Here is a 27,019-nt window from a genome sequence, read left to right on the forward strand (position 1 = left end):
AAGTATTTACTCCTTCCATTATTGGTGCTTGGTACCACCATTGTGTGCCATTCAGAAAATGCACTGGAAAAAGTCCACCATAGCTCTTTACACAGCACCTTCCAAACCGGTGACCACTACCATTTTGAAGACAAGGGAAGCAGATACAGGGGAACTCAATCACCACCAATTTCACCTTCAAGTAAAGCAGCATCCTGATTTGGAAATAGATCACTGTTCCTTCAGTGTCACCAGGTCAAAATCCTACAACTCTCTCCCTTGCAGCATTATAGGTGTACGTATCCAATTGAACCACAACAGTTCAAGGCGGCAACTCACTACCACTTTACCATGGACAACTGGGGATGGACAATAAATGCTGCCCTCGCTAGTGATGCTCTCTTGGATGAATGAAAAGCAAAATTTTCTTGCTACCTGAATGCAATTTCAGTCTGAAACCACTGGGTGGCAACATAATAGTATGTTGCAGTAGCCGGCTCTGAAGCTCCATTATGTCGAATTGTACAGCATATGGCGGGTTATCAGATTTTAGGTTCTGTTATTTATATTTTTCAGGCAAAAAGGTATATTTACTTTCTAAAGTATCCAACCTATTTCAATATATATTTGCTTCAGCAATATAGGTCTGGATTTTATAGGACGCATGGTCTGCATTCCTTTAAGTAAAATATTTGGGCAGAGCCCACCCACGGGAAGAATGTCTCCCCCTTCATTATTTAAATGATCACTCGTCCATTCACATGTGGAAGGCAGGACTTCCTCTCAGGGATAGGCTGGCAGGCTCTGGGAGAGGCGAGGAAGGGCCTACCCTGAGAGGCCGGAGATAGGAAGCTGAAATGCTCCAACCAAAACTACCAGCTACAAACCCCTGTACCGAAGTACAGTGCAGACTGCACCCCTTTCTCTTTAAAACAAGTGCGTGATGCTGATGTTGATTTTAAAAGTTGAAATTTTAAACTGTCAAAATAGTTTCAAAGGCTCCCAAAAAACACATGCAGCTTAAAATCACAGAAAATAATGCTTTCTTTCCAACAAAGGTCTTACCTGTGCTCAGACAGCAGGCAATTCTGTCATTTTCTTATTTCAAAATTAAAAGTGACTTCATGATACCATCACTCCATTTTTTGGTGTGATGCTGCTACAGGTGAAAACCCACTACCATAAACATACAACTCTTTAGGGGAAAGGTACAACAAAAGTTAAAGACAAGCTAAAAACTACTTTTAAAGCTGTAATAAAAAGAAAAAGCAACTGCTACAGGTAAAGCGGGAGTAACAAAAAAAAGATTTTAAACCCAAGAAGGAAAAATAGAAAAAGCACCACCTTGGAATGCAGATTGTTCTTTTAAAAAGTCAGAATAACAAAGAGTTAAATAAAAATGGAAAGCAAGCAAATAAGAATGAATTGCCACACGCTGGCATTCTGTCAAAATGTCAGTGAAAGAAAGAATTAATATTTATGGATCAGCAGATAACTTACAAAGAATGACAAGCAATCAAATATTAAGAGGAATAAAATCCAGTATTTCTGTCAATGATTGCAATGATCCCAAGAAGAATCTTTTGTTTTCAGAATTAAAAGACGAAATTAAAGACGGAATCAATTTTGCAGAATGTCAGCGCTCACGTCATGGTCGAGACCAGATGAAACACTGACCAACTTGTAGGCAGGTATCAACAGGAAGATATGGATGCGATTTTAATAAAGCTAACTTTGCTGAAAGGCTTATGGAACTGGTCATTGCCTCTACATCTATCAAAGGCTCTTCTGGGCTACCCCAAAGAACATACCGTTGCTGCTCCACCAAAATTAGAAGCAAGTTTGAAGCAAACAAGCAGGCCAGCTGCAATCGCAAGTACTTTAATCTGCAACAATTACTACAGCCATCAACAGGTTCAGAACATCATCCAGATCTTGAACGAGAGATAACAAGGTGTGGAGCTGGATGGACACAGCAGGCCAAGCAGCAGAGGAGCAGGAAAACTGACGTTTCGGGTCTGGACCCTGCTTCAGAAATGGGGGAGGGGTAGGGGTTTCTGAAATAAATAGGGAGACATGGGGAGGCGAATCAAAGATGGATAAAGGAGTAGATAGGTGGAGAGGTCAAAGAGGCAGGGATGGAGTCGGTAAAGGTGAATGTAGGTGGGGAGGTAGGGTAGGGGTTGCTTGGTCCAGGTAAGACAGACAGGTCAAGGGGGCAGGGATGAGGTTGGTAGGTAAGAGGTGGAGCTGAGACTTGAGGTTGGAGGAGTGGATAGGTGGGAGAAAGGACAGACAGGTTAGGGAGGCGGGGACGAGCTAGGCTGGTTTTGGGATGCGGTCCCCTTGACCTGTCCATCTTCCCTGGACTGACCTACCCCCACCCTAACTCCCCACCAACGGTCACATTTACTGACTCCATCCCTGCCTCTTTGACCCATCCGTCACGTGTCCAGCTATCTGCTCCTTTATACATCTTCCATCTGCCTCCCCCCTCTCTATTTATTTCAGAATTCCCTCCCCCTCCCCCATTTCTGAAGGAGGGTCTAGGCCCAAAATGTCAGCCTTCCTGCTCTTCTGATGCTGCTTGGCCTGCTGTGTTCATCCAGCTCCACATCTTATTATCTCAGATTCTCCAGCATGGGTAGTTCCTATTATCTCCAAATCTTGAATGAGGTGTGTTTGTCTCATCCACCACGGCAGCCTGCATATATCTCAAAGTGCTTGATACTCTGGGTGAAAATGTGTAGAAAAAACCTTAAGTACAACACAGTCCCTGACAGCAGAATGCGAAAAAAGGCAAACCAAGCGTCAATGCCATGGAAGCTTCCAAAATTGTGTCCCTGGCATACACGCATGTCAACAAAGTAACTTCAATGTTATGGTTTGTAAACAACAATCAGGCAGCACATGTTCAAACTGACACACCATATGGGGTCCACTGGAAAAGCTTCACTTCCAAAGGAATGAACAACATGCACTATTTGTTAACATGAACACCGGTGCCACAGCAACTATTATCCCTTCATACATCTTACACAAAATGCACTCAGGAAACTGGGAAAGCATGATGCAGTCCACTGAAGTCCACTAACAATTTACAACAGGTTCAACATCCTATACATTGACATTATCTATCAAATGCCATATAGCTCTTCAGAATTGATACCCAAACATTTCACATCATTGAAACAGACGGATCTTCTAGCATCAGTCTACCGGCATTCACAAAACTATTGCCCAATTCAACCCAAACCAATGTTACATATGGTTAAATAGAACTTTTATCCGTTATGTCTCGTTTCATAAAACCCAGGATGCTCAGTGTATTTTAATACTGCCCTCTGTAGATAGGGTGGATAGGGAGAGCCTTTTTCCTAGGATGGTGACGGCAAGCACGAGGGGGCATAGCTTTAACTTGAGGGGTGAAAGATATAGGACAGATGTCAGAGGTAGTTTCTTTACTCCGAGAGTAGTAAGGGTATGGAACGCTTTGCCTGCAACGGCGGTAGATTCGCCAACTTTAGGTACATTTAAGTCATCATTGGACAAGCATATGGACGTACATGGAATAGTGTAGGTTAGATGGGCTTGAGATCGGTATGACAGGTCGGCACAACGTCGAGGGCCGAAGGGCCTGTACTGTGCTGTAATGAAAAAAAAACTAGATAATATTAGAATCCAAAGGCTCACAAAACCATCAGTTGCAACAACAAAGTCTCCAGACTATAACAATCTTCTGACGTATTTCAGTCACACCCAAGCAGAGTAGGTTCAACAAACTACATCAGATGATAGAGAAGAATGGGTGGGGATCTCATAGAAACCTATAAAATTTGAACAGGACCAGAGAGGTTAGATGCAGGAATGATGTTTCTGCTGGTGGGGTAGTCCAAAACCAGGAGTCATATTTTAAGGATAGGGCTCAGATAAGGAGAAATTTCTTCATGTACAAAGTCGTGGGCCTGTGGCTCATTGCCACAGCAAGTGGTTGAGACCAAAACATTATGTGCTTCCAAAGAGGTAGATATTACTTTTGTGACTAAAAAGATCAAGGGATTGGTGGGGGAAGGAAGGAGTTGGGTTGTCAGGATCAGGGTATTGTGCTCAATAATCAGCCATGATCATAATGAGCAATGGATAAGGCTCAAGGAGTCAAATGGCCTACTCCTTCTCCCATCCTCTATGTTTCAATGATGACTAGCTGCAACAGCTCAAAGACAGCATCATCTGGAGGTGGCCTGAACTCGCCAAGTTATTATCTACTTTCTGGTCATTCAGGGATGACCTAGGACTTTCAAGAATGTGACTTCAAAGGCAAACATGGTGTAATTCCATTAACTTTATGTCCAGGCCTGCTGGACCATACACACTTAGATCACATTGGTACAGAAAAAAATGATATAATCTGTGTATCGATGTGGTCCATCGCATAAATAAGGACATTAATCAAATAATGACGATGTTCAAAAAATATCACACGGTTAAGAGAACCTCTCCTTCCACACAAGATTTATCTTGTGACATGCTACACAATTGTAATTTATATTTTCCATATCAATACACATGATTAGATTCTGGTGATTGATTCCTTCACCAAATTCCCTTTGAGAGACGAATCAATAATGCTACTACTAGTACTAAAACACTCCCTACATACATGCAGACAGACATAAAAATAACATTGATGTTGTGTGTGGAGAGAAATATCAGGAAGGCAGTCTGATGGTCCCTGTTGACAGATTTTGCTGATGTGATTTTTTAGCTCTCATCAAGGCCTTTCATTTGATGCTTTCTGGCCTCAGGTACTTGCAGGAGGTGCAGAGTAATTGCTTCACCACTTATTAAGTCTCTGACTAATTGATTAAAAGCAACAGTTTACAGCAACCAGTGAAGGAAAATCAACTGGCTTCCTACAGGCTTTAAGTGTTTTTGTTAGCTGCAGAGATAAAGTCAGCACCTTTCTCATTCATATCCACTAGCTGAAAAGGTACTGGGGAGGAGCCATAGTTATTGGCAGAAGTCCTTTGTCATTGATAACTTGTCATTACTCCACAGACCAATTAACTACTTGTTACCGGCCAAATCTTATTTTATACATACAGTCTGGTGCCAGTTTGTCTGCAACCATATTTTCATCCACTGGCTGAACAAGCAACATTGTAAACAGCACTTCGAATGTGCGCTGGTACCTTTCTTTTAAATAACAACATGCAGCAATCCCTCCCACAATCCTTACATTTTAAAAGTCCTTCTCCTATTCCAGTCAGAAAGGGAGAAAAATAAAAGGAAATACATTGGCTGCCAAATTTACTTTGTTCAGCATACCACATCAAACTGCATCTAAAAAAAGTCTATTGTATACTAAGCTACTCTTCAAAGACATGGAGGACTTGGGATGTTCAACATATTGCCACTTCTCCTCACTACTGTTTATCAAAGGTCTCATGGAATGTACTTTTCACACCATAAGACTCATCATTAATTGTTAATTATAATGTCAAGATTTTCAGATAAACCTATGTGCTACCCCTTAAGCAATGGTTTATCCTCATAAACAATTCAAACGTTTTGGAGTCAAATCAGTTTTTATCTCCCACAATCTTATCACCCGATGTACATGAACGTCCAACGCCTTGTGGAAAGAATGGGACAAAATCTCACAAGAGTCTGATCACCAGGCATGCAGACAATTATCCAATTCAAACCAGGACAAAGTAAATATGGTTTGAGATTTTCACAAGAATACATGGGTTCATGGGAAAATACTATGCTGTTATGTCTAGTCTCTAACCGTGTAATGAACAATGCTCACACGTTGCAAAGATGTGGATGACGTATCTGGAATCCATATCATCAAACACCCGTCACAGAAGATGGCAACACTGATACTAAAGGTATTGGGCTAGACAAAAATCTCACATTTACAACTTGCATCCACAATAACAGAAACATCATCATCGGCTAAAGCTACAATATCAATTAGGACTAGATCTGGTCCAGTGATATATCTATCGAGGAATTCATGTACAGAGGTAATTTATCTGTGTGCATCATTATGCATGTTCATCAGCAAAAACGTTCCTTCTTTTTAAAAAGGGGAAAAGGAGGTATGTAAAATGGTACAGCTCCCAGACCAGACAGGTCTGCACCTTTAAGACAGTTACAAAACATCACAACATGTTCAGTCACCCATGTCTATACCAGGTACAGTAACATCAGTGAACACAGACCTAAGATTATGTGTATAAGCCTATGAAATGGTAGCTTTGTAAATAGTCAATTTGGGACAAAATTATTAGTCACAAAGCAGAGTTAATTAAGGAAAGCCTGCAAATCTTGAGAGAAAATTGTTTAACCATAACTTAATGTAGTCTTTTGTTGATGAGAAAACAGAAAGGGCTGATTGAGGCGATGCTATTGATATGACATACAATATCTTCCAGCAGAAGGCATTTAGTGTGTGTTGCACGACACAGTTAAGTTGCAGCTCATGGAGTAAAAGGGATTATAGCAACATGAATGCAAAACAGGCTGTGTGATATAAAACAAAGTAATGGTTAATTAATTTTTTTTCTAGCAGGAAGAAGATTGGTAGCACAGGTCTTCAGGAGTCAGTGACGGGATCTGTTCTCTTCGTATTATATGATAATGATCTAGATTATAGTGGACAGTACACAAATGTGCAGGTGACAAAAAAAACTTGAAAGCATTGTCATCTGTAAAGTGGACAGTGTAAAACTTCAAAAGGACAATGACAAATTGGAGGTGGGTGGATAATTGACAGATCAAGATCAGTTTGAGGTGATACACTTTGGAATGAAGAACATGGAAAGACAATATAAATAAACGATACAATTCCAAAAGGGGTGGAGGAGCAGAGGAATCTAAGTAAATCTGTGCATAAATCATTCAAGATGATAGGACAGGTTCAGAGAGCAGTTTAATAAATTGATAGGGTTACATTATCCTAGATACAGTATCCTATGCTTTATTTATAGGGGCATAGAATACAAGAACAGGGATGATATGTTGAATTTCTCTAAGGTGCTAATTCCATCTACTGAGTACCAATTCCATCACTGGATGCTGCATTTTATGAAGGACGTGATTGCATTAGAGTGTGAGGACGAGGTTTATGGGAATGGTCCTGAAATAAATAATTACAGTTATGAAGATAATATGAAGAAATTAAGATGCTTTTCCTTATTGTGGACTAAAAAGTCATCTGATAAATATTTTCAAAATCATGTTAGATGTGAACAACGTAAATAGAGAGAACATTTTTCCACTTGTAAAAGGATCAAAATCAAGAGCAGGCAAAGGTGATACGTGCAGAAATGTTTTCAAGTAACATTTGATTAGGTTTAGAATGCACTACCTTAGAATGCAGTGGGGACAGGTTCATTTGAGGCATTCAAAATAGAATTAGATTATTCTTTGAAAAGAAACAACATTCAGGGTTTTAGGGGGAAAGACAGAAGAATAGCATTAAATGATATCCTCATTTGGACAGCCAGCACGGATAATGGACCAAATGACCTCCTCCCACACCGTAATAATTCTGAGATTCTGTGTGAAATCTTAGGGATGTAAAAACCATGTCTTTCTATCTCTAGCTTTAAAACCATGGATTGAAACAAGAAAGAAATGTTTGAACTCAGTTTGAATGAGGATGGATGCACATTCTTAAAGGAGAGAATTTGATACCTGTAGTGAACCCTTTTTGAGCAGCCGTGGGTTGCAGCAATGTGATGAGCTGGCACCAAGGTTTGTTTACAAGTGAACCTGATTGGTTTGTAGTCTAGGGACCAATGATCAATGATAAAGTTCCTCTGTCTGCCAACAAGGTGACTGGTTGTCAATTAGCTTATAGCGTGGGCTGTGAGTAAGGCAGGTAGAAGCTAATCAGATCAGGAGAGAAACCAGCAGATTTCCTGCTGCCAGAAAACCACTCTCAGTTCCTTGCAACACCCTTTACAACAGAAGAAAATCAACTTATCTTTCCTTCAGCAGATACTACCAGCTGTGACACTGAATTGGGTAAGTCACATATGTTTCAGAAGTGAACAAGCTACCCTGTGCCTCTTGTATAACAGGGAAACATTTGGAAAAAGGTCAAGGAGAAGCCTTTGAATCAGCAATAACCAACATAGCAGATCTTGTTTCTGCAGACAACTGAACTATTTTATCAGTTTTCCCTCCACCTATGCATTATTTTTACTATTTATGTTTGACTGCCTTTGTAAAGGGGTGTTTACAAGTCATTTAGAAATAAAATTGTCAAGTTTGTTTAATTTTGTTTAATTGTTTAGCTGTAGCTAGAATCTAATGACCTGTAACAAATAAAAATTTCATGTCCAACCTTGGTATGAAAATCAGCTGGCTTGGGGAATTTGCATATTTCTTTTAAAAATTTTAATTTCTGTCATGACTTCAGGAATAATGGGGTTTTATTTACACTACCCCACTGAGTCATGACAGGGAAGATGTTTGTGTTTTTTAATGAGTCCAAAATTAGAGATTCTGGGCGACATTGTGGCTCAGTGGTTAGCACTGCAGCCTCACAGCACCAGGGACCCAGGTTCGATTCCATCCTTGGGCAACTGTCTGTGTGGAGTTTGCACATTCTCCTGGTGCCTGCGTGGGTTTCCTCCAGGTGCTCCGGTTTCCTCTCTCAGTCCAAAGATATGCAGGTTAGGTGGATCGGCCATGCTAAATTGTCCAGTGTTTAGGGATGAGCAGGTTAGGTTGGTTACCCACAGGAAATGCAGGGTAAGAATGGGGTAGAGGGTGGGTCCGAGTGGGATGCTCCTCAGTGTGGTATGGACTCATTGGGCCATATGGCCTGCTTCTGCCCTGTAGGGATTCTAGAGATCATAAATATACAATCATGCATGAATAGAAACCAATAAGGATTTTCCAGAGTTGTGAGAAGATCAAATTTATTACTTCATGTTCTGAATAGCATATAAGCCTTTAGGAGAACCTAGACAACTCCACAACAGCAAGTAATTCAGATGAACCTTGAGGGGAAGAGTAAGTTCATAGAGAGTAACAGAAAACAGTAAATCAAGAAATTAAGCTGGCAACAGGCAAAAAGGAAGTTATTTAATGCAGCAACTTTCACAACAACAATTGAGGTAATTAACAAAACAATGGGTACCAGCAAGTTCATAAATTAAGAGAGTAGTGTTTAAATCAACAAATTAGTGAATCAATGAAATAGCAGACAACAGGAAGTTTATATATCTGTTCACCCTTTACTGCACCACATGCCATCCCATACCACTGGCGATTTACTTTACCACGCACTAGTAATACACTTACTAACTTTGAGGGCAAGTAAGACATTCTAAAAGACTCTTTCAGTTTGAAGAGATCCTGTTACCTCACTTGGAAAATTGGAAAGTGTAAACAAGATATTCCATACTCTCATATATGTCAAAGTCGACTTATGAAAATATCTAATTGAGTGGCACAAAATTTATAACTTCTCCCAAATTCCAGAAATAGTTTAGTTACTTACAGGTCTCAGGAAACTTTTCTTGTTGATCAAGCTGCAGCTTGAGCCCCTCTTAAATGCATCTCGAACTTCACTGGGGCATACAAAATTTGCCCACTCCTCTGGATTAGTGGGCATCACTGCAGGCAACATTTTTAATTTGCCCTTATCTTGAGCCTCCACTGCTGACTATTAGAGGGAAAAAAAACTCCAAAAATTAGGAACTGCTTGAATGTTACCATTATATTGATATTCTTGAAAGAAACAAACAATTCTGCCCTGCCGTACATCCCAAATTTCTTTCCTCCGTCCATTGGATCTGCTCCTTGGAATTCCATTGCTGACTTCTCCACAACTCAATCCCCTTTAAGATGCTTCTAAAACCTAGATATTTGACCACACTTTTGTTCACTTGCCCTGGTACCTTATGTGGTTTGGTTTCAAATTTTGTCCAGTAAGGTAAAAGGTAAAGTCATTGTATTCCGACCAGATCACAGAGCTGTTCTCTCATTACAGAGAGCAATGGCTAGTGTGGTTTAATGTGAGGGTCACTATGCCCTAGTTTAGGGGACAGGTTGAGAAGGACCTCAGCCACTGTAGGAATTGAACCCACACTGTTACTCTGCATTGCAAACTAGCCATCCAGCTAACTGACCCCCCTTTATCCAGTAACAGTTCTGCAACGAGCCTTTACTTATACCCTGCTCATGGCAACATACATACTTATATAACAGACACAAATTGTTGTATTTCACAATGTATCATAAGATTGACAATTACTCTTTAAATTAATCTACCATCAACCATGTCCTCTGGTCAATAAATTCTCCTGTTCAGTCCAAAAGGAAATGAAATTGCTCTAAGGTTTTAGAGTAGAAATTTTGGAAATGAAATTAATTCTGCTCCACTCAGTTTGTGAGGCTAAAACCAATTGTCAGAATTTATCATGAGATTATATAGAAGCAAAGATGTGCAAATTAATGATGGCACAAATACTAAAAGGCAATAATAATGGAATCTTGTAAAGAAAATTAAACAAACTTCAGAATTTCTTTTTAAAGTTTGAATCAAAGGACATTCCACAGCTCCTGTACTGCATATTCCTGCTTACCCTGAACACTATTAGCATCCTAAGAAATTCTTCAAGTTAGGTAGAAATTCAGTTCTATGGTAACAGCTAAAAGTCACTGGCTTTGGCAGGACAACCCAGATAAAGACTAGTAGCAGAAGAGGCATCCTGATGGAAAGTCACCTACCAAATCTGAAAATGATGCTTGTTATGAAGGGGTGAGATAGAAGCAGCATGATAAAACACAAAACACAGATAAAGCTGAAAGGGAAAGGAAATAGAGTAGGTAACAGGCACAAGACCATAATTTTGCCCATGTAACAACTGCCACACTGCAGTCTTCATCTAATACATCTCTCAGAAAAGTCATCCACAATTATCACGACCCTTCTGTAAACATGTAAACAGAATCCAGCAAAAGACAAGATCAGATTTTGGTTAAGAATTGGGTGTAAACCAGGTGCATGTCAAGAGACGCTATGTTACTTTGGCTATACCCATATAGTCAATGACCCTCATCTGGCATTAAGTGTTATGCTGTTGGTGCTGTATCTAAACCAAACCAGACTGAGCTGCAAATCTGAGATAGCTAGGAAACACAATTATATTTCACATAATGTGTGCTAAATAAAAAATAATTCAATGTTTTTCTTCAGGTTTATTGCAGATTACCTCTCTCTTGCCCTTTGATTTATTTGACTTTGTTCCTGTGTCAGTACGGTTCGTTGAAATAGCTATAGATAACTGTTTCATAACTGTCTCTGCTGCTGTCAATGATACCTAAGTTTAAAATGTTAGGGAACAAAAAAAAGTTAGGATTGATCAATTACAATGACTTAGCTTCAAATTAAAGCTATTTTCAACAGTCAGACAACATCCTTGCTTGTTTAGTTTTATTCATAAACAAACAAATTAGACTGATATATAGGAAAAGTCAAAGATAAAAGGAAAGAGGAACAGACTGAGATTAATGATAATGGGAACTGCAGATGCTGGAGAATCCAAGATAATGAAATGTGAGGCTGGATGAACACAGCAGGCCCAGCAGCATTTCAGGAGCACAAAAGCTGACGTTTCGGGCCTAGACCCTTCATCAGAGAGGGGGATGGGGTGAGGGTTCTGGAATAAATAGGGAGAGAGGGGGAGGCGGACCAAAGATGGAGAGAAAAGAAGATAGGTGGAGAGGAGAGTATAGGTGGGGAGGTAGGGAGGGGATAGGTCAGTCCAGGGAAGACAGACAGGTTCAGGAGGTGGGATGAGGTTAGTAGGTAGGAGATGGAGGTGTGGCTTCGGGTGAGAGGAAGGGATGGGTGAGAGGAAGAACAGGTTTGAGAGGAAGAACAGGTTAGGGAGGCAGAGACAGGTTGGACTGGTTTTGGGATGCAGTGGGTGGAGGGGAAGAGCTGGGCTGGTTGTGTGCTGCAGTGGGGGTAGGGGACGAACTGGGCTGGTTTTGGGATGCGGTGGGGGAAGGGGAGATTTTGAAGCTGGTGAAGTCCACATTGATACCATTGGGCTGCAGAGTTCCCAAGCGGAATATGAGTTGCTGTTCCTGCAACCTTCGGGTGGCATCACTGTGGCACTGCAGGAGGCCCATGATGGACATGTCATCTAAAGAATGGGAGGGGGAGTGGAAATGGTTTGCGACTGGGAGGTGCAGTTGTTTATCGCGAACCGAGCAGAGGTGTTCTGCAAAGCGGTCCCCAAGCCTCCGCTTGGTTTCCCCAATGTAGAGGTAGCCACACCGGGTAGAGTGGATGCAGTATAGCACATTGGCAGATGTGCAGGTGAACCTCTGCTTAATGTGCATCTTGGGGCCTGGGATAGGGGTGAGGGAGGAGGTGTGGGGGCAAGTGTAGCATTTCCTGCGGTTGCAGGGCAAGGTGCCGGGTGTGGTGGCATTGGAGGGCAGTGTGGAGTGAACAAGGGAGTCACGGGGAGAGTGGTTTCTCCGGAAAGCAGACAGGGGTGGGGATGGAAAAATGTCTTGGGTGGTGGGGTTGGATTGTAGATGGCGGACGTGTCGGAGGATGATGCGTTGTACCCACCGACTGATGCCCACCGACTCCCACAGATACCTAGAATACACCTTCTCCCACCCACCCTCCTGCAAAAATTCCATCCCCTATTCCCAATTCCTCCGCCTCCGCCGCATCTGCTCCCACGATGAGGCATTCCACTCACGCACATCCCAGATGTCCAAGTTCTTCAAGGACCACAACTTTCCCCCCACAGTGGTCGAGAATGCCTTTGACCGCGTCTCCCGCATTTCCCGCAACACATCCCTCACACCCGGCTCCCGCCACAACCGCCCAAAGAGGATCTCCCTCGTTCTCACACACCACCCCACCAACCTCCAGATACAACTGCACCACACAACCAGCCCAGCTCTTCCCCTCCACCCACTGCATCCCAAAACCAGTCCAACCTGTCTCTGCCTCCCTAACCTGTTCTTCCTCTCATCCATCCCTTCGTCCCAACCCAAGCCGCACCTCCATCTCCTACCTACTAACCTCATCCCACCTCCTTGACCTGTCCGCCTTCCCTGGACTGACCTATCCCCTCCCTACCTCCCCACCTATGCTCTCCTCTCCACCTATCTTTTTTTCTCTCCATCTTTGGTCCGCCTCCCCCTCTCTCCCTTTTTATTCCAGAACCCTCACCCCATCCCCCTCTCTGATGAATGGTCTAGGCCGGAAACATCAACTTTTGTGCTCCTGAGATGCTGCTGGGCCTGCTGTGCTCATCCAGCCTCACAATTCATTATCTTAGACTGAGATTAAGTCCCGCTTGCATGATCTCAAGATAGCTCAAATTGCTTCATAGCCAGTGAATTACTTTGGCATACATCAAAGTTGTTCAAGCAGTAAAGAGGTAAAAATCAGATAATCAAGACTTAGGTGCATTTGTTGAGGTGTAAATATAATTCAGGACACTGGTAAACTGTACTTTTATTCAAAAAGCTAAATGATCCATTACTTCAGAGGAGAAAAGGAGCAGAATTCAGAGCAAAATCAGGAATATGGTGAGTAAATCAAACGTAGCTTTGTGCAAGATCAAGAATTCTGTGTGAAAATTCAGATGGTCGAATCCATAACAAAAGACTAGATACTGTATTTGAGGCAATCCAACACAGATAAGAGTATAAGGTAGTAACAAATGTGGAGGTCAAAAATCTCTGCATAATCGGATTTCAGGAAGTAGATTTCTGTCCAGGACCAAACAGACCAGCAAAGTAAATGTGAGTCCTTGGCTATATATGTAATTTTTAGATAATATTATAGATACTGTAGGCTAGAACAGGTTGCCTGCTACTGCAATGCAAAGACAAAGGTTAAAAATGTAATTTGGCATAGCAACGCAGTGCCAACAACTGCCATCTCAACAAACTGGGGAGGGAATGAATCTCAATTCACTGCATAACTTCGCCAGAAAAGTCTGATTTCCAAGGAATTGAGCGATTATTTTCTGGGATCAGGGCAGTTTTAATGCTCTTCCTGGTCCCACAGTTAAATAGAATAAAAAATATTTTTTATCTGTATGAATGGTCTTCAGTGATTCCTTTAAAGGAACACCACTTTAATTTCATTTGAGAGCCACATCACTGCTTCCACTCCACAAAGTGGAAAATCAACATCCAAATGATGTCCTAGAGTTATTTTTGCAATTCAAATTTATTAAAACGGCTCTAAACTATTTGAGCTTGAGCACTCTCTGTGTATATAGAGATGCATTCAAAGTGCATCGAACAAAGCTCTCAAATTAAATTGGTGTAATATGCTAATCCATGATCACTCCAGTCACCCAAAAACATAATAAAACAATTCCAGGAAATCAGACTTTGTTTCAGTTGACATATATGACTTTTAGAGGGTTCATTTATGCAAAACTGTTTTGATTATTGCTTTTTCAAATAGGCTTCACGTGAGAGAATAAAGCAGATTACGTATACTGTAACTACGTAATGTATAAGTATAGTACAGGATTCATGCAGCACTTACCTGCCATATGCACATAACATAACCATATGCCATTAAGCAATGCTGCTTGCATGATTCACGACCTGCTACTATCGCCATTATAGTTTGTGCAATCACTAATGTTTCCAGTTGTCTCACATCTTGTAAGTTTTCTAAGGATTGGTTAGTGTTAATAGATTGTACTCCAATCAACTGTTGACGTTTTGTCGGAACCAAGTTGTCAATTTTTGATTGATTCTCCTTTGCAAAGTGGTCTTCTGAACATGAAATCAAGACAAAAAACAATAAATATAACATCTCTATCACCCAAAGTAATAAAGCTTAAGTTGCAAAATTTTGATGATTTTAAATGGACATAGTAGCCTTCACATTTTAAAAGACATGACATGATGGTGTGAATTTGTTCACAACAAGTGGGATTGCAACTTTTTTTTTGTGTACTCGTGAGATGGCACTACGTAACTCAGGAAACATTTTCACTGTTTTTCTCACCACTGATAATGACCAAGCTTATTTTCCACTATTTCTCTTGGGTACTATTTTGTATCATCATTAGTTCAGCACTGGACTGATGACTGTGGGCTTAATCTTATCAGGTTTGGAACAATGTGGGCTATGCTACGAAACTGGGAGAATTAGAAGAAAAGTCAAGCGTTGCCTTTCTCAATGCTGAGAACAACTCGCTGTATTTTCTAATATAGTTCTGGGGGTCGAGACAAGATTCTTGCTTGGTGCTGGTAAGGTATCTATTCAGGAGCAATTAGTGCTTGTTAACAGGCCTATTAACCTCAAATGTACCTCATAAATGAACAGTTTTCTATCCTACCTTCTGCCATGTGGAAACTGTACATCCATGAGGTCAGACTTGGCCAGGCATTTCTGATAACTTGCATTTGCTCTTCTGGACTGCCAACTTGGAAATCCAACAACAAAACTCAGGGCATACTCAATAAGCAGCAGCTGCCAGCCCCACTCCTCCCTCACCAAACAATCCATGGACAGAGGCATCCAGCCTCCCTGCTCATGGCACATCTCTGATCCACTTCAAAACTGCATATCAAAGGGCACATAAGCAACCATCAGTGCTGCAAAGACACTTGTGTGCAGAGACAAATACCCAGCTCTCAGGCTGGACCAGGCTGAGTCTCAGGCTGCTTGTTCGCTCACTCACTATGATCCTAGCTGGATGTGCACAGCATCTCAGTCTGGCCTTGGCCTGTCTTTGTGCCTTATGGCCCCTCTGCTAGAGCTACCAGGTTCATAATGCTTCTTCTTTAACATAGTCAGGAAGATTGTTACAATTGTCAGAAGTCCTCAGTCAGGATGTCACAGCACACCATGTCAATGGCCAGCCTCCAGTTTCAGTCCAGGGGCTTCGACACAGTCAACCAACCATTCAGGATAGGCAGGGTCAGAATACCCACCTCGTAAGACATAAAGGTTTCAACGTCAGCCACCCTGCCAAATGTCTTGGTTCTTCCCGCCCTACTGGGAGCTGTTCCTCTTGGAGCGACAGAAAGGGAGGTACTGATGGATGTAAAAGTGACTGACACAGTTGTTAGTACTGGTGGAGGTGGGGGACAGGTGGTGAGATGTTCAGTGGGACAGAGTAGAAGGCTGTTGGGTTAATGTCTGATGGGTTAGGATGGATGGGAGCAAATGAGAAATGACTCTGAATGCAGCAGTGAGAAGGTTAAAGCACAAGCCTTGATGGTGGGTCAGTACAGTAGGTAAATTATAGAGGAGGGAGAAATGTTACAAAGTCAGTCAGTATGGTGATTAAGATGATAACGTGAAAAAAGATTGAGCAACCATTATGAAGTCCTGCAGCAGACAGCAGCAACAAGCTGACTCTAGAAATTGGTCTCTAAATTCTGCGTTGAAATTGAGCAGGTTTCTCACTTGGATCTGGGTAATGTAAATGCTATGGTATTCCACATAGGCCTGAGTTTTCACTCACAGATCAAGAGCATCATTTCAGGACAATAACCAGCTCCACAAATCCAAGCATGGAGTATGTTCCCCAGATGGTCAGGTTTGCATTCCAGAGAAGTGTACTGAAATAGACATACTTTTAAATGCCCACTTATGTCTATATTCCACAATATAAAAGAGCACTTGGCTTCTCCCAAAGGTGTCCTGGAACCTGCGTAAAAGGGCATCTTGACTCTCCAAGCAACTGCAATAACTGCCTCCTTGAAGCAAGGATGTGTAAGTCATAAGGAGCTCCCAGTCCAATATGCCTTCCCTCAACCCTGGCTTAAAAATAGTTGTAGGGCTGGGGATTCAGCTTCATTTTCATAAAGTCAGGACCATCTCATCTGTGCAAGGATTCAGGCTACAGCACCTAAAGGGTCAGGTGTAGGCCATCCTTTAGATAGGCTAGTCAACAGGAGAACTGATGCTGTTTTTTGAATACCAAATTGACATCCAATTGGTCAGGGTCGATCAGCCCCACCTTAAAATTTCCATGCTTGAAAAATATATATTCAGCCAACCTGCTTCCTCCTTAATCTCTAAACTTGGTTTCATGCTTAGAAGTAAATCCACAGCCCAGTCCAAGGGGCAGTAAGCATCACTTTGAGGAAATCCATTGCAATATAGCCATTCACCAAATGCAATCAGTTGGTTGATTTTCTGCCAGTTACTTTCTGGATTCTGAAATATTATCATTCAAAAAACATTAACAAATGCAACAATACTTACAACCACACACAAAAGCATTCTCATGAATAAGTACAGATCTCAAAAACACATCTGCAACAGTGACATGGAGTTTATGCCCTTGGACTAGGGGATTGGAATCACGGAATATTTGAGTGGGCTTGGATAAAGGAGAACTTGGCAGAAAATATGACAGCGAGAGGTGGTGTGCAAACACAGAGTCATGCTGCACAGAAAACAGACTCTTTGGTCCAACCAGTCCATGTCAAACATAATCCCAAATTAAACTAGCCCCCACCTGCGAGCTCCTGGCCCATATCTCTCCAAACCTTTCCCATTCATCTATTTACCCAAATGTCTTTTAAATGTTGTAAATATGCCCACATCCACCACTTCCTCAGGAAGTTCATTCCATACGCGAACCACCTTCCATGTACAGAATTTGCCTCTCATGTCTTTTTAATATCTTTCTCCTCTCACCTTAAAAATATGCCCCCGGTCTTGAAATCCCCCATCTCAATGAAAAGTTATCTACCATTAACCCTATCTCTGCCCTTCATATTTTGATAAACTTCTAAGATCATCTCTCAACCTCCCAAGCTCCAGTGAAAAAAGTTCCAGCCTTTCTTTATCATTCAAATCTTCCATACCTAGCAACATCCTGGTAAATCTCCTCTGAGCCATTTTCAGCTTAATAATATCCTTCCTATAACTGGGTGACCAGAATTGGACTGCGCTGGAAAGAACTGGGCTCATAATCATTAGGAAAATCTTTGGTAGTGAGAAACATGATGAATGAGTGTTTGATGATGTGCCACAATGCAAGAATTTGAATGAAATTAAAAACATGATATTCTTCTTACACTGCATATTGTTTTAATTACCAAATGCACAAAATACCTTCAAAACATCTATCGAATTTTGGTAACAAGTTAATTGATCTGTAATTTCTTTTGAGAAAACTGCTACACGGTGCCACATGTAAGATACATATTCTTCGCTGTCATCCTTCAATTTCTGCATGTCCATGCTGATACCATGACCAAGTCTTGTATTCACCATAATTCTATGCTTGAAGAGAAGCCTTCAAATAAAGAATAACAAAAATAATTTGTGAATTACTGAAGTGGTTTCTAGATTTTTAATCAATACTAAAACTTGAATGCTAATTGCAAACATGAAATGTTCATTACCAAGCAGGTTTTTGTCGAGTGCTGAACTTTTGGCATTTTCTATTGCTAAAAACAGCATAGAAAGTTCAGATTCAATGCTATTCCTCAAAGAAAAAAAAGAGCTCACAAACCCAAGACTAGCAAGTGGTGCAATATGTGCATGGAGTCTACATAAATCAGAGCCACACTCTCCCAAGCCACCATCCGATTAGGGACATGGGGTCACAAAAACCTGCTACATCGTTTCTATATTCATTCATGCCCGCAGGATTAACTTTCATTGGATCATGTTTTACTTACAGCCTCTGTTTACACCTGGGCATATCCCTAATGGCATCATCTAACACTTTCAGCCCAGCTTTCCAATCTCCTTTATTCACGTAAATGTGGAATAAAAGGCCATACAGTGCTGCCACTAGTTTCTGATCATCTTCAGGATCATCAACAGCTTGAAACAAATATATCATCAGGTATAAGTTATTACACATCTACGAGATATACACAGATCAGAACAAAATACTAATAGACTTTTCATTTATTTAGCCTTTTAGTATTGTAAAATGTCTCACTACATTTCAATCAAGCATAACAAAATAAAACGCACAGAATCAAAGGAGGAAACATAGGGATATGTGACCAAAAGCTCGATAAAAGGGGCAACTACTCTAGTGATTCTTGTTTGATATGTAGGATATGGGTGGAATGGAACAAATAAAGGGTAGTCCTACTCATTTGGACAAGAGAGAAAGGAAAAATAAAGAAAGAAAAACAAATAAAAACTGAAAGAGCTGCAAATGCTGTAAATCAGGAACAAAAACAGGAGTTGCTGGCAAAGCTCAGCAGGTCTGGCAGCATCTATGAAGTAAAATCAAAGTTAATGTTTCAGGTCCAATGATCCTTTCGCAGAAAAACAAATCATAATTACATAGCACATTTCACAAACTCAGGTCATCACAAAGTACTTTAAAAGCAATTCGCTAATTTTGAAATGGTCATTGTTGTAAGATAGAGATTGCAGAAGTCAATTTTAGACACAATACATTCCCACAAACTACAATGTGTTTATGAGTGGATAAAATGTTGTTTTTAGTATTGGTCATTAATGTGGTCAGGAGATCAGGGACAAAAACTCTCTTACTTCAGAACTCGGAAAGCAGACACAACCTTGGTTTAGTAGCTCATCCAAAAAGTTGCACCTCAACAATGCAGCAATCATGAAGGCCTGCACTGTAACATCTGTGTAGATTTTTGAGCTCAAGCCTCTGAAATAGAACTTATACCCACCCATTCTGGTTCAGACATAGGAGTGCTACCCAATGGAGGCAATGAAGACAGTGTCGCTAGCAAGGAGACTGTGGACCGAATGGGGGGTGGGAGGGCATGTAAAAGTATTGATAGCTTTCAATGGCTGCCACTTCCCAATGCACTGTTAATTAGTCATGCGAAATCTCAACGCCGTCCCCATGAAGCCTAAGGAAATACTTTTAGAAGACATGGGAGATGCACATATGTCCCATTAAATCTATTAGTCATCATTAAATCCAAATAGGTTGAAGGACAGTTATTCAGCTTGTTCACGAGCCTAACTGAACTGCTCCATTCTGGTGGGAATCCTCCACTGGGCCCTTGTTGCTCCCCGATAAATGTGGGATAATTTTCTAGTCACCAGAAATCAGATGAGGGGCATCACAGCTAATTTCCCTGATCCTTCCTGTGGCTCACACTTGCTCCAGTGGATTCCATTAAATTCCACCCCATGTCTCAGTAGATGACAAACAGAAATTAGAAGGGGCACTTAAAAAAGTGCTTTGTTTCAGAATTTACAAGATTGAAAGCTACTGAGGAGGAGGCAAATCTTCAGTTGGGTAAAGGTGAAGTGAAATACCCAATAGAAAGGGAAACAAGTTAATTAAGTTAAATGAGGATTCAAACCCAAATGAGAGGAGGAATAACAGAGACCGGTTCAGGAGCAAGCATGGGGTTAAATTCTTGAAATAAAATGCCTGCATTTTGGGAAATTCATGATCTTTTAAAATTCCAGGCTTTGCCACAGTGCACACTCAGGTTTCATGTAGAGCCATTGGGTGTGCAAAATAATGGTTTGATGTGATAGTGGTTTGCAGAAACAGTCCAGTGTAGATGAAACAAACGCTGCCTGACATTGAGGGCACAAGAATAAGGAAACGTTACTTACAAGTCAAGTATGCAAGCAGAGCAGGAGAAACTTACTTTACCCAGGAGGCGGGAAGGTTATGTACCTCAGAGTTAGAGGTTGAAGCAGAGACCATGGTAACATTTGAGAATAATTTACTTGGTGGTTAAAAAGAAATGAAAGGAAAAGTTAATAGAATGGTACATTAACTGGAACTACTAGCTCATGAGAAGAATAAATATCAATGTCAACTAGCTGAGGGAAACATCCAATTTTGTTGTTGCAATTTTCATGGATGAACATTGTAAATTGACTGAACAGAATTCAATTATTTATCGTTTAAACAAATTAAAGAACTATCTCAGTTTAATAAATTTGTTATTCGATTTCAACCCAGTGACAATAGGCAAAGAAGGCATTGCAAGCTCAGTACCCCTCTGTGATTTAAGATTAATTCAGCAGAAGTGATAGTGTGAGCTATAAATCACCACACTGTTTATTATCTATAACTTCCTGTTCATGAAATTGGCTATCAGAAAGGAAACCTATGAATCATCAGTTGTGTGTGTAAAGCATGTTTGGGTACGTGAACGTGCGCATTTCACTTGTTCCGAGTTCAAGATCCATTTCTGTTTTGTTTTGCTTTAATACAAGAATTTGCAAATAATTTCCTCAGTTTTCACTAACATGCTGATAATGCTCCTTGAGCAAAGAGAAGTTGTTGTTGTTTAACTTTTGAATTCGTAATTATTTCTTCCTTTTCTTCTTCCTGCTGGTCAAAATGAAAAGACAATGCAGTTAATAAAAAAAAATCTGTGAAATCATTGTACATTTTTGTTCGTGCAATGCTGGTGAGAATATATTGATCGATTAGGCTTGATGACAAAATGTCACATTCTAAAGGCATGTATTTGGTTGAAGCAAATTTGTCATTTCACTCACTTTCTCACATCAACTGCGCATTGCCAAATTGGAAGCTCTTAGGATGCATTAAGGCATAACTATGCCAGGTCTTTGAAAGATTTGCTACATTTATCCCGCACTTCTGCTCTTTCCTCTTCACTATGTAAATATTTTCCTTTCCGTGGTTCATTTGATCTCTTTTTGAGAGCTGTTTTGGTAACAGCAGCAGGGTAAGGATTCAGGTCAACTGTACACCAAAAAGGACTGGTGGCCCGTGGTATACTTGTAGGACCACGATTAGCAATGCGATAAATGCTTTCAAGATTGATTATTCATGAATCACAGTTTTCAGCGTTGAAATTGTGTCAAATCTGAATTAAATGCCAGTATTTACGAGGCCCACTGTGGCTTCTGTGGGCAACCTGTTAATTGTTCAAAATGAGGAACTCAAATCAGAGAGGCAAGATTAATTCAACATTGATTAATGCAATCATTTTCACCTCTCACCCACACCATTCTGAAAGGTTAATATCGGAGGGATTGTTGAAATTCCTTTGGGGATCTGCCATCTTCTCTCATAATGCCAACAATACATCGGCTGGCATCTTGCCAATATGGAGGAGATCAGCTTGTACTTCCAGATGTTTCCCTGCTGTCTTGTAAGGGTATGAATGTTTTGTACACTCCTTACTAGGCAAATGCATGTAGAATGGGGGTGGAGGAGAGAAGAAGCATTGAGAAGCTAAATGAGAAGAGACATATAGGACTCTACTTAGCCTAGTTGAGTGACACCGAAAGCTCTGGTCAGGCAGGTAGCCTTAATTGAAGAATTTTAAGCTATGTTAGAGTTGGGCATTGAGGAAGGACTTAGGGAAATGTGCTCCTAAGGGTGAAACACAGTAATACTGTGTTCTAGCATCTAATTGGCAATGCCTTGGCAGTTGAAAGTTTTACTAGGTGTATATCTGGCTTATACTGTGCTGACAATACATTTAGGTTGTGTTTCACCCTTAAGAGCCCGTTTCCCTAAGTCCTTCCTCAATCTGGATGTGAGTTTGCTCGCTGAGCTGCAAGGTTCATTTTCAGACATTTCGTTACCATTCTAGGTAACATCATCAGTGAGCCTCCAACGAAGCGCTGGTGTTATGTCCCGCTTTCTATTTATCTGGTTAGGTTTCCTTGGGTTGGTGATGTCATTTCCTGTGTTGGTGATGTCATTTCCTGTTCTTTTTCTCAGGGGATGGTAGATTGATTTGGAGCCAATGTGTTTGTTGATGGAGTTCCGGTTGGAATGCCATGCTTCTAGGAATTCTCGTGTGTCTCTCTGTTTGGCTTGTCCTAGGATGGACGTGTTGTCCCAATCAAAGTGGTGTCCTTCCTTATCTGTATGGAAGGATACAAGTGATAGTGGGTCATGTCGTTTTGTGGCTAGTTGATGTTCATGTATCCTGGTGGCTAGCTTTCTGCCAGTTTGTCCAATGTAGTGTTTGTCACAGTTCTTGCAAGGTATTTTGTAGATGACATTCGTTTTATTTGTTGTCTGTATAGGGTCTTTTAAGTTCATTAACTGCTGTTTTAGTGTGTTGGTGGGTTTGTGGACTACCCTGATGCCAAGAGGTCCGAGTAGTCTGGCAGTCATTTTGGAAATGTCTTTGATGTAGGGGAGAGTGGTTATGGTTTCTGAGCCCATTTTGTCTGTTTGTTTGGGTTTGTTGCTGAGGAATCGGCGGACTGTGTTCATAGGGTACCCATTCTTTTTGAATACGCTGTATAGGTGATTCTCCTCTGCTCTGCGTAGTTCCCTTGTGCTGCAGTGTGTGGTGGCTCGTTGGAATAATGTTCTAATGCAGCTTCGTTTGTGGGTGTTGGGATGGTTGCTTCTGTAGTTCAGTATTTGGTCCGTATGTGTTGTTTTCCTGTAGACGCTGGTTTGAAGTTCCCCATTGACTGTTCGCTCTCCTGTGACATCTAGGAATGGCAGTTTGTTGTTTTCCTCCTCTTTTGTGAATGTTATGCCAGTAAGGGTATTATTGATACCCTCAAACGAAGCTGCATTGGAACATTATTCCAACGAGCCACCACACACTGCAGCACAGAGGAACTACGCAGAGCAGAGGAGAATCACCTATACAGCGTATTCAAAAAGAATGTGCACCCTATGAACACAGTCCGCCGATTTCTCAGCAACAAACCCAAACAAACAGACAAAACGGGCTCAGAAACCATAACCACTCTCCCCTACATCAAAGACATTTCCAAAATGACTGCCAGACTACTCGGACCTCTTGGCATCAGGGTAGTCCACAAACCCACCAACACAGCAGCTAATGAACTTAAAAGACCCTATACAGACAACAAATGAAACGAATGTCATCTACAAAATACCTTGCAAGAACTGTGACAAACACTACATTGGACAAACTGGCAGAAAGCTAGCCACCAGGATACATGAACATCAACTAGCCACAAAACAACATGACCCACTATCACTCGTATCCTTACATACAGATGAGGAAGGACACCACTTTGATTGGGACAACACATCCATCCTAGGACAAGCCACACAGAGACACGCACAAGAATTCCTAGAAGCATGGCATTCCAACCGGAACTCCATCAACAAACACATTAGCTCCAAATCAATCTACCATCCCCTGTGAAAAAGAACAGGAAATGACATCACCAACACAGGAAATGACATCACCAACCCAAGGAAACCTAACCAGATAAATAGAAAGCAGGACATAACACCAGCGCTTTGCCGGAGGCTCACTGATGATGTTACCTAGAATGGTGACAAAACATCTGGAACAAACCGGCAAGCTCAGTGAACTAGCTTACATCTCGAACGCAATAAAGACCCACTCTCTTGTGGACCGAGAGGAGGAGTGCGCTATCTTGGAGGTGAAAGGAGGACGTCAGGTTGGCTGTGCACCCTTGCGACCAGTGGATCTTAACGCTGGCTTCGGCCTAACACTGGTTCAGGGGAGCAGCCAGCCTGCAACGATGGCTGCGGCAAATGCTCGTGCCCCAGGTCAGGGGGTCCGAAACACCATCCGTGTTTCTGTAAGGAAGGTGGATGAAGGTGCACCTGTGGACCGCACCTTCTTCGTGAAGAGGGTCCTGTTGGACTGTTGTGGGTTCGCTGCTGCGGACATTTACTGCCTGCAGGATTTCCCTGGAGGTGGTTTTTACGACTGACCTTCAGGAGTGCCAAGCTTTGCGAGCGCTTCCTGGAGGTTTTCAAGGAGAAAGGAGGTGAGGGCCCCCTCTCTGTATTGACCGCTGTCCCACTGTTTGTGATGCCAGCGCAGAGGAGCCGTATGGTGACTGTACACATGTACAACCCGCATGTGCCAGCAGTTGATGTCCTGACCTTCCTTGGAAGGTACACGAAGGTGGAAGGGGACCTAACTGACATCATGGACCCCTTTGGCATCTGGACCAGTAAGAGGCAGGTCAAGGTGACGCTGAGGATGGGCGCAGACGGGAATGTCGCACACCCACCGTCCAGCTTCGCGATCGGCGGGAGCAGGGGCTACCTGACCTATGCAGGGCAACCTAAAGTCTGCCATGCCTGTGGTAGGTCAGGTCACATGGCAGCCAACTGCAAAGCCACCATTTGCAGGAACTGCAGGGAGGAGGGACACCTTGCAAAGGATTGCCCACAAGAGAAAAGCTGCAACCTTTGCGGGGAAGCGGGCCACTTCTATAGGACATGCCCGCGGCGGGGTACCACCTACGCCCAGGTCGCCGGCAGGGGAAATGCAGGGCCAGCGCCCCCGGAGGAGAGGAAAGCACCAGGGCCCAGCAAGGACCCCACTAATGTGCAGGAGGGCCAGGCCGTGCAGGAGAGCCCAGCCCTGCAGCATGGGCCCGAGGCCAGCAAAGCACCCCTGCAGGCTCCAATTCCCCCCGACAACCCGGAGCCAATGGAGGCGGCGACAGGCGACCCAGGGGAGTGGACAACAGTCCGGAAAGCGAGGAGGAAGGTGCGTCGACGGGCCCAGGAACCGCAACCATCAGGCGGGAAGAGGCAGCTACAGCGGGGCTATAAGAGTTCCTCTGACGAGGAGGATTCAGAGAGGGCCCACCCGAAGCAGAAGTTAAAGGTCTCGAGGGGGAAGAAAAGCAGCACCCCGCTTCCAGGTGACGGGAGGCGTCCTGAGGCTCCCTCTGACACCCAGTCAAGTGCCGCTGGAGCACTGGAGGGCCCCCCCGGAACTTCCAGGCAGGAAGGAGGAAACAGCGTGTCCCCAGCCTGAACCGGAGCCGGACCCTCCTGCCTCCGCACCCCTGACGGGGGGATGCCACCCGGAAGGCAGCACAGACGGTTTCCTGAGCCCGGAGAGCGTCCAGCAGTTAGCCCGGGCAATGGGCATGAAGAGACAGATGGAGGGGCTGGACCTTGGACTTGGGGAGGGTACTGCGGTCACTGCCCACAACGGGGGTACGCGTTGCGAGCATTAATGTGCGCAGCGTCAAGTCAACCGCGAGATGTGTGTCCACGTTGGCCTACCTGACCACCATCAAGGCAGACCTCCTGTTTCAGCAGGAGTGTCGGATACTGCACCTCGGCAGGTACGGGAAATGGTCCGGCGCCTGGACCTGTGGGCCTTCGATCTGGTCGGGGGGTAACGACTGTCGCTCCTCGGGCCTGGCTATTCTGCTGCGGGGGCGCAACTTCACCATCTCTCAAGTTCAGGAGGTGGTGGGGGGGCGCCTCCTAGTGGCTGACATCACCTATAGGAATGCTCCCCTGAGGCTGATCAAAGTGTGTGCCCCAGCAGTACGGAGTGAGCGGTTGGCCGTCCTGCAGCGGCTTCCACCCCTGCTGGCTACGTCCAGGCCCGTCATCCTAGGGGGAGACTTCAACTGCATCGTTGATGCAGATGGAAGATCCAGCGTGGGGAGTCAACTGGACGTCACGTCCAGATTCCTGATAGGCACGGTGAAGGACGCCAAACTGCTCGACATCTTCAGCACCCCTGCTGACGGAGCGCAGCAGAGGTACACCTGGTCGCGGCCAGACGGGTCTATCCGCTCAAGGATAGACTTCCTGTTTGTGTCACGGACGTTCTCGGTCAGGTCCACCTGCGTCGAGCCGGTGTTCTTCTCTGACCACTGCCTCCTGCTGGCCGACTGTCACTTACAGGACAACCAGCCGGCCGGCAAGGGGACGTGGAAGCTCAACACGACTCTGTTGACCCCAGAGAACGTCGAGGAGCTTAAGAGGGAGTACGCCGGTTGGAGAACCGTGAAACCCCTCTTCGAGTCTCCAGGTGACTGGTGGGAGACGGTGAAGGAGAACATCAAGAGGTTCTTTGTCCTCAAGGGTGTTCAGAAGGCAAGAGAGAGGCGGGGAAAGCTGTTGCGACTCCAGAAAAGGGTGCAGAACCTGCTCCTTCTGCAGTTGATGGGGGTCGATGTCACGGAGGACCTCCGCGAGGTGAGGGGCAAGCAAACCTCGCTCTTCACCGTGGAGGCCTCCAGGATAATCTTCCGGTCCAGGGTCCGCTCCGTGGAGCAGGACGAGACGTGCTCGTGTTTCTTCTTTCAGAAGGTGCACAAAGAGAGCTCTGTGCTTAGCCGGCT

The 27,019-nt window shown here is 43.1% G+C and overlaps 1 protein-coding gene across 1 annotated transcript in view; it reads right to left on the minus strand.

The window, feature by feature from the left end:
- The window catches only part of LOC125462080 (cilia- and flagella-associated protein 46), a 216,794-nt gene that overhangs the window by 107,566 nt on the left and 82,209 nt on the right, over positions 1 to 27,019 (minus strand). The window contains exons 25-31 of the mRNA XM_048551592.2: positions 21,209 to 21,293; positions 18,670 to 18,817; positions 18,098 to 18,281; positions 17,032 to 17,191; positions 14,555 to 14,790; positions 11,226 to 11,333; positions 9,509 to 9,673 (exon numbers count right to left, since the gene is read on the minus strand). Of these exons, the coding sequence (XP_048407549.2) occupies positions 9,509 to 9,673; positions 11,226 to 11,333; positions 14,555 to 14,790; positions 17,032 to 17,191; positions 18,098 to 18,281; positions 18,670 to 18,817; positions 21,209 to 21,293 (1,086 nt within the window). The remainder of the gene's footprint in view (positions 1 to 9,508; positions 9,674 to 11,225; positions 11,334 to 14,554; positions 14,791 to 17,031; positions 17,192 to 18,097; positions 18,282 to 18,669; positions 18,818 to 21,208; positions 21,294 to 27,019) is intronic.

The sequence above is a fragment of the Stegostoma tigrinum genome, chromosome 20 (assembly GCF_030684315.1).
Source record: "Stegostoma tigrinum isolate sSteTig4 chromosome 20, sSteTig4.hap1, whole genome shotgun sequence".
NCBI lineage: Eukaryota > Metazoa > Chordata > Chondrichthyes > Orectolobiformes > Stegostomatidae > Stegostoma > Stegostoma tigrinum.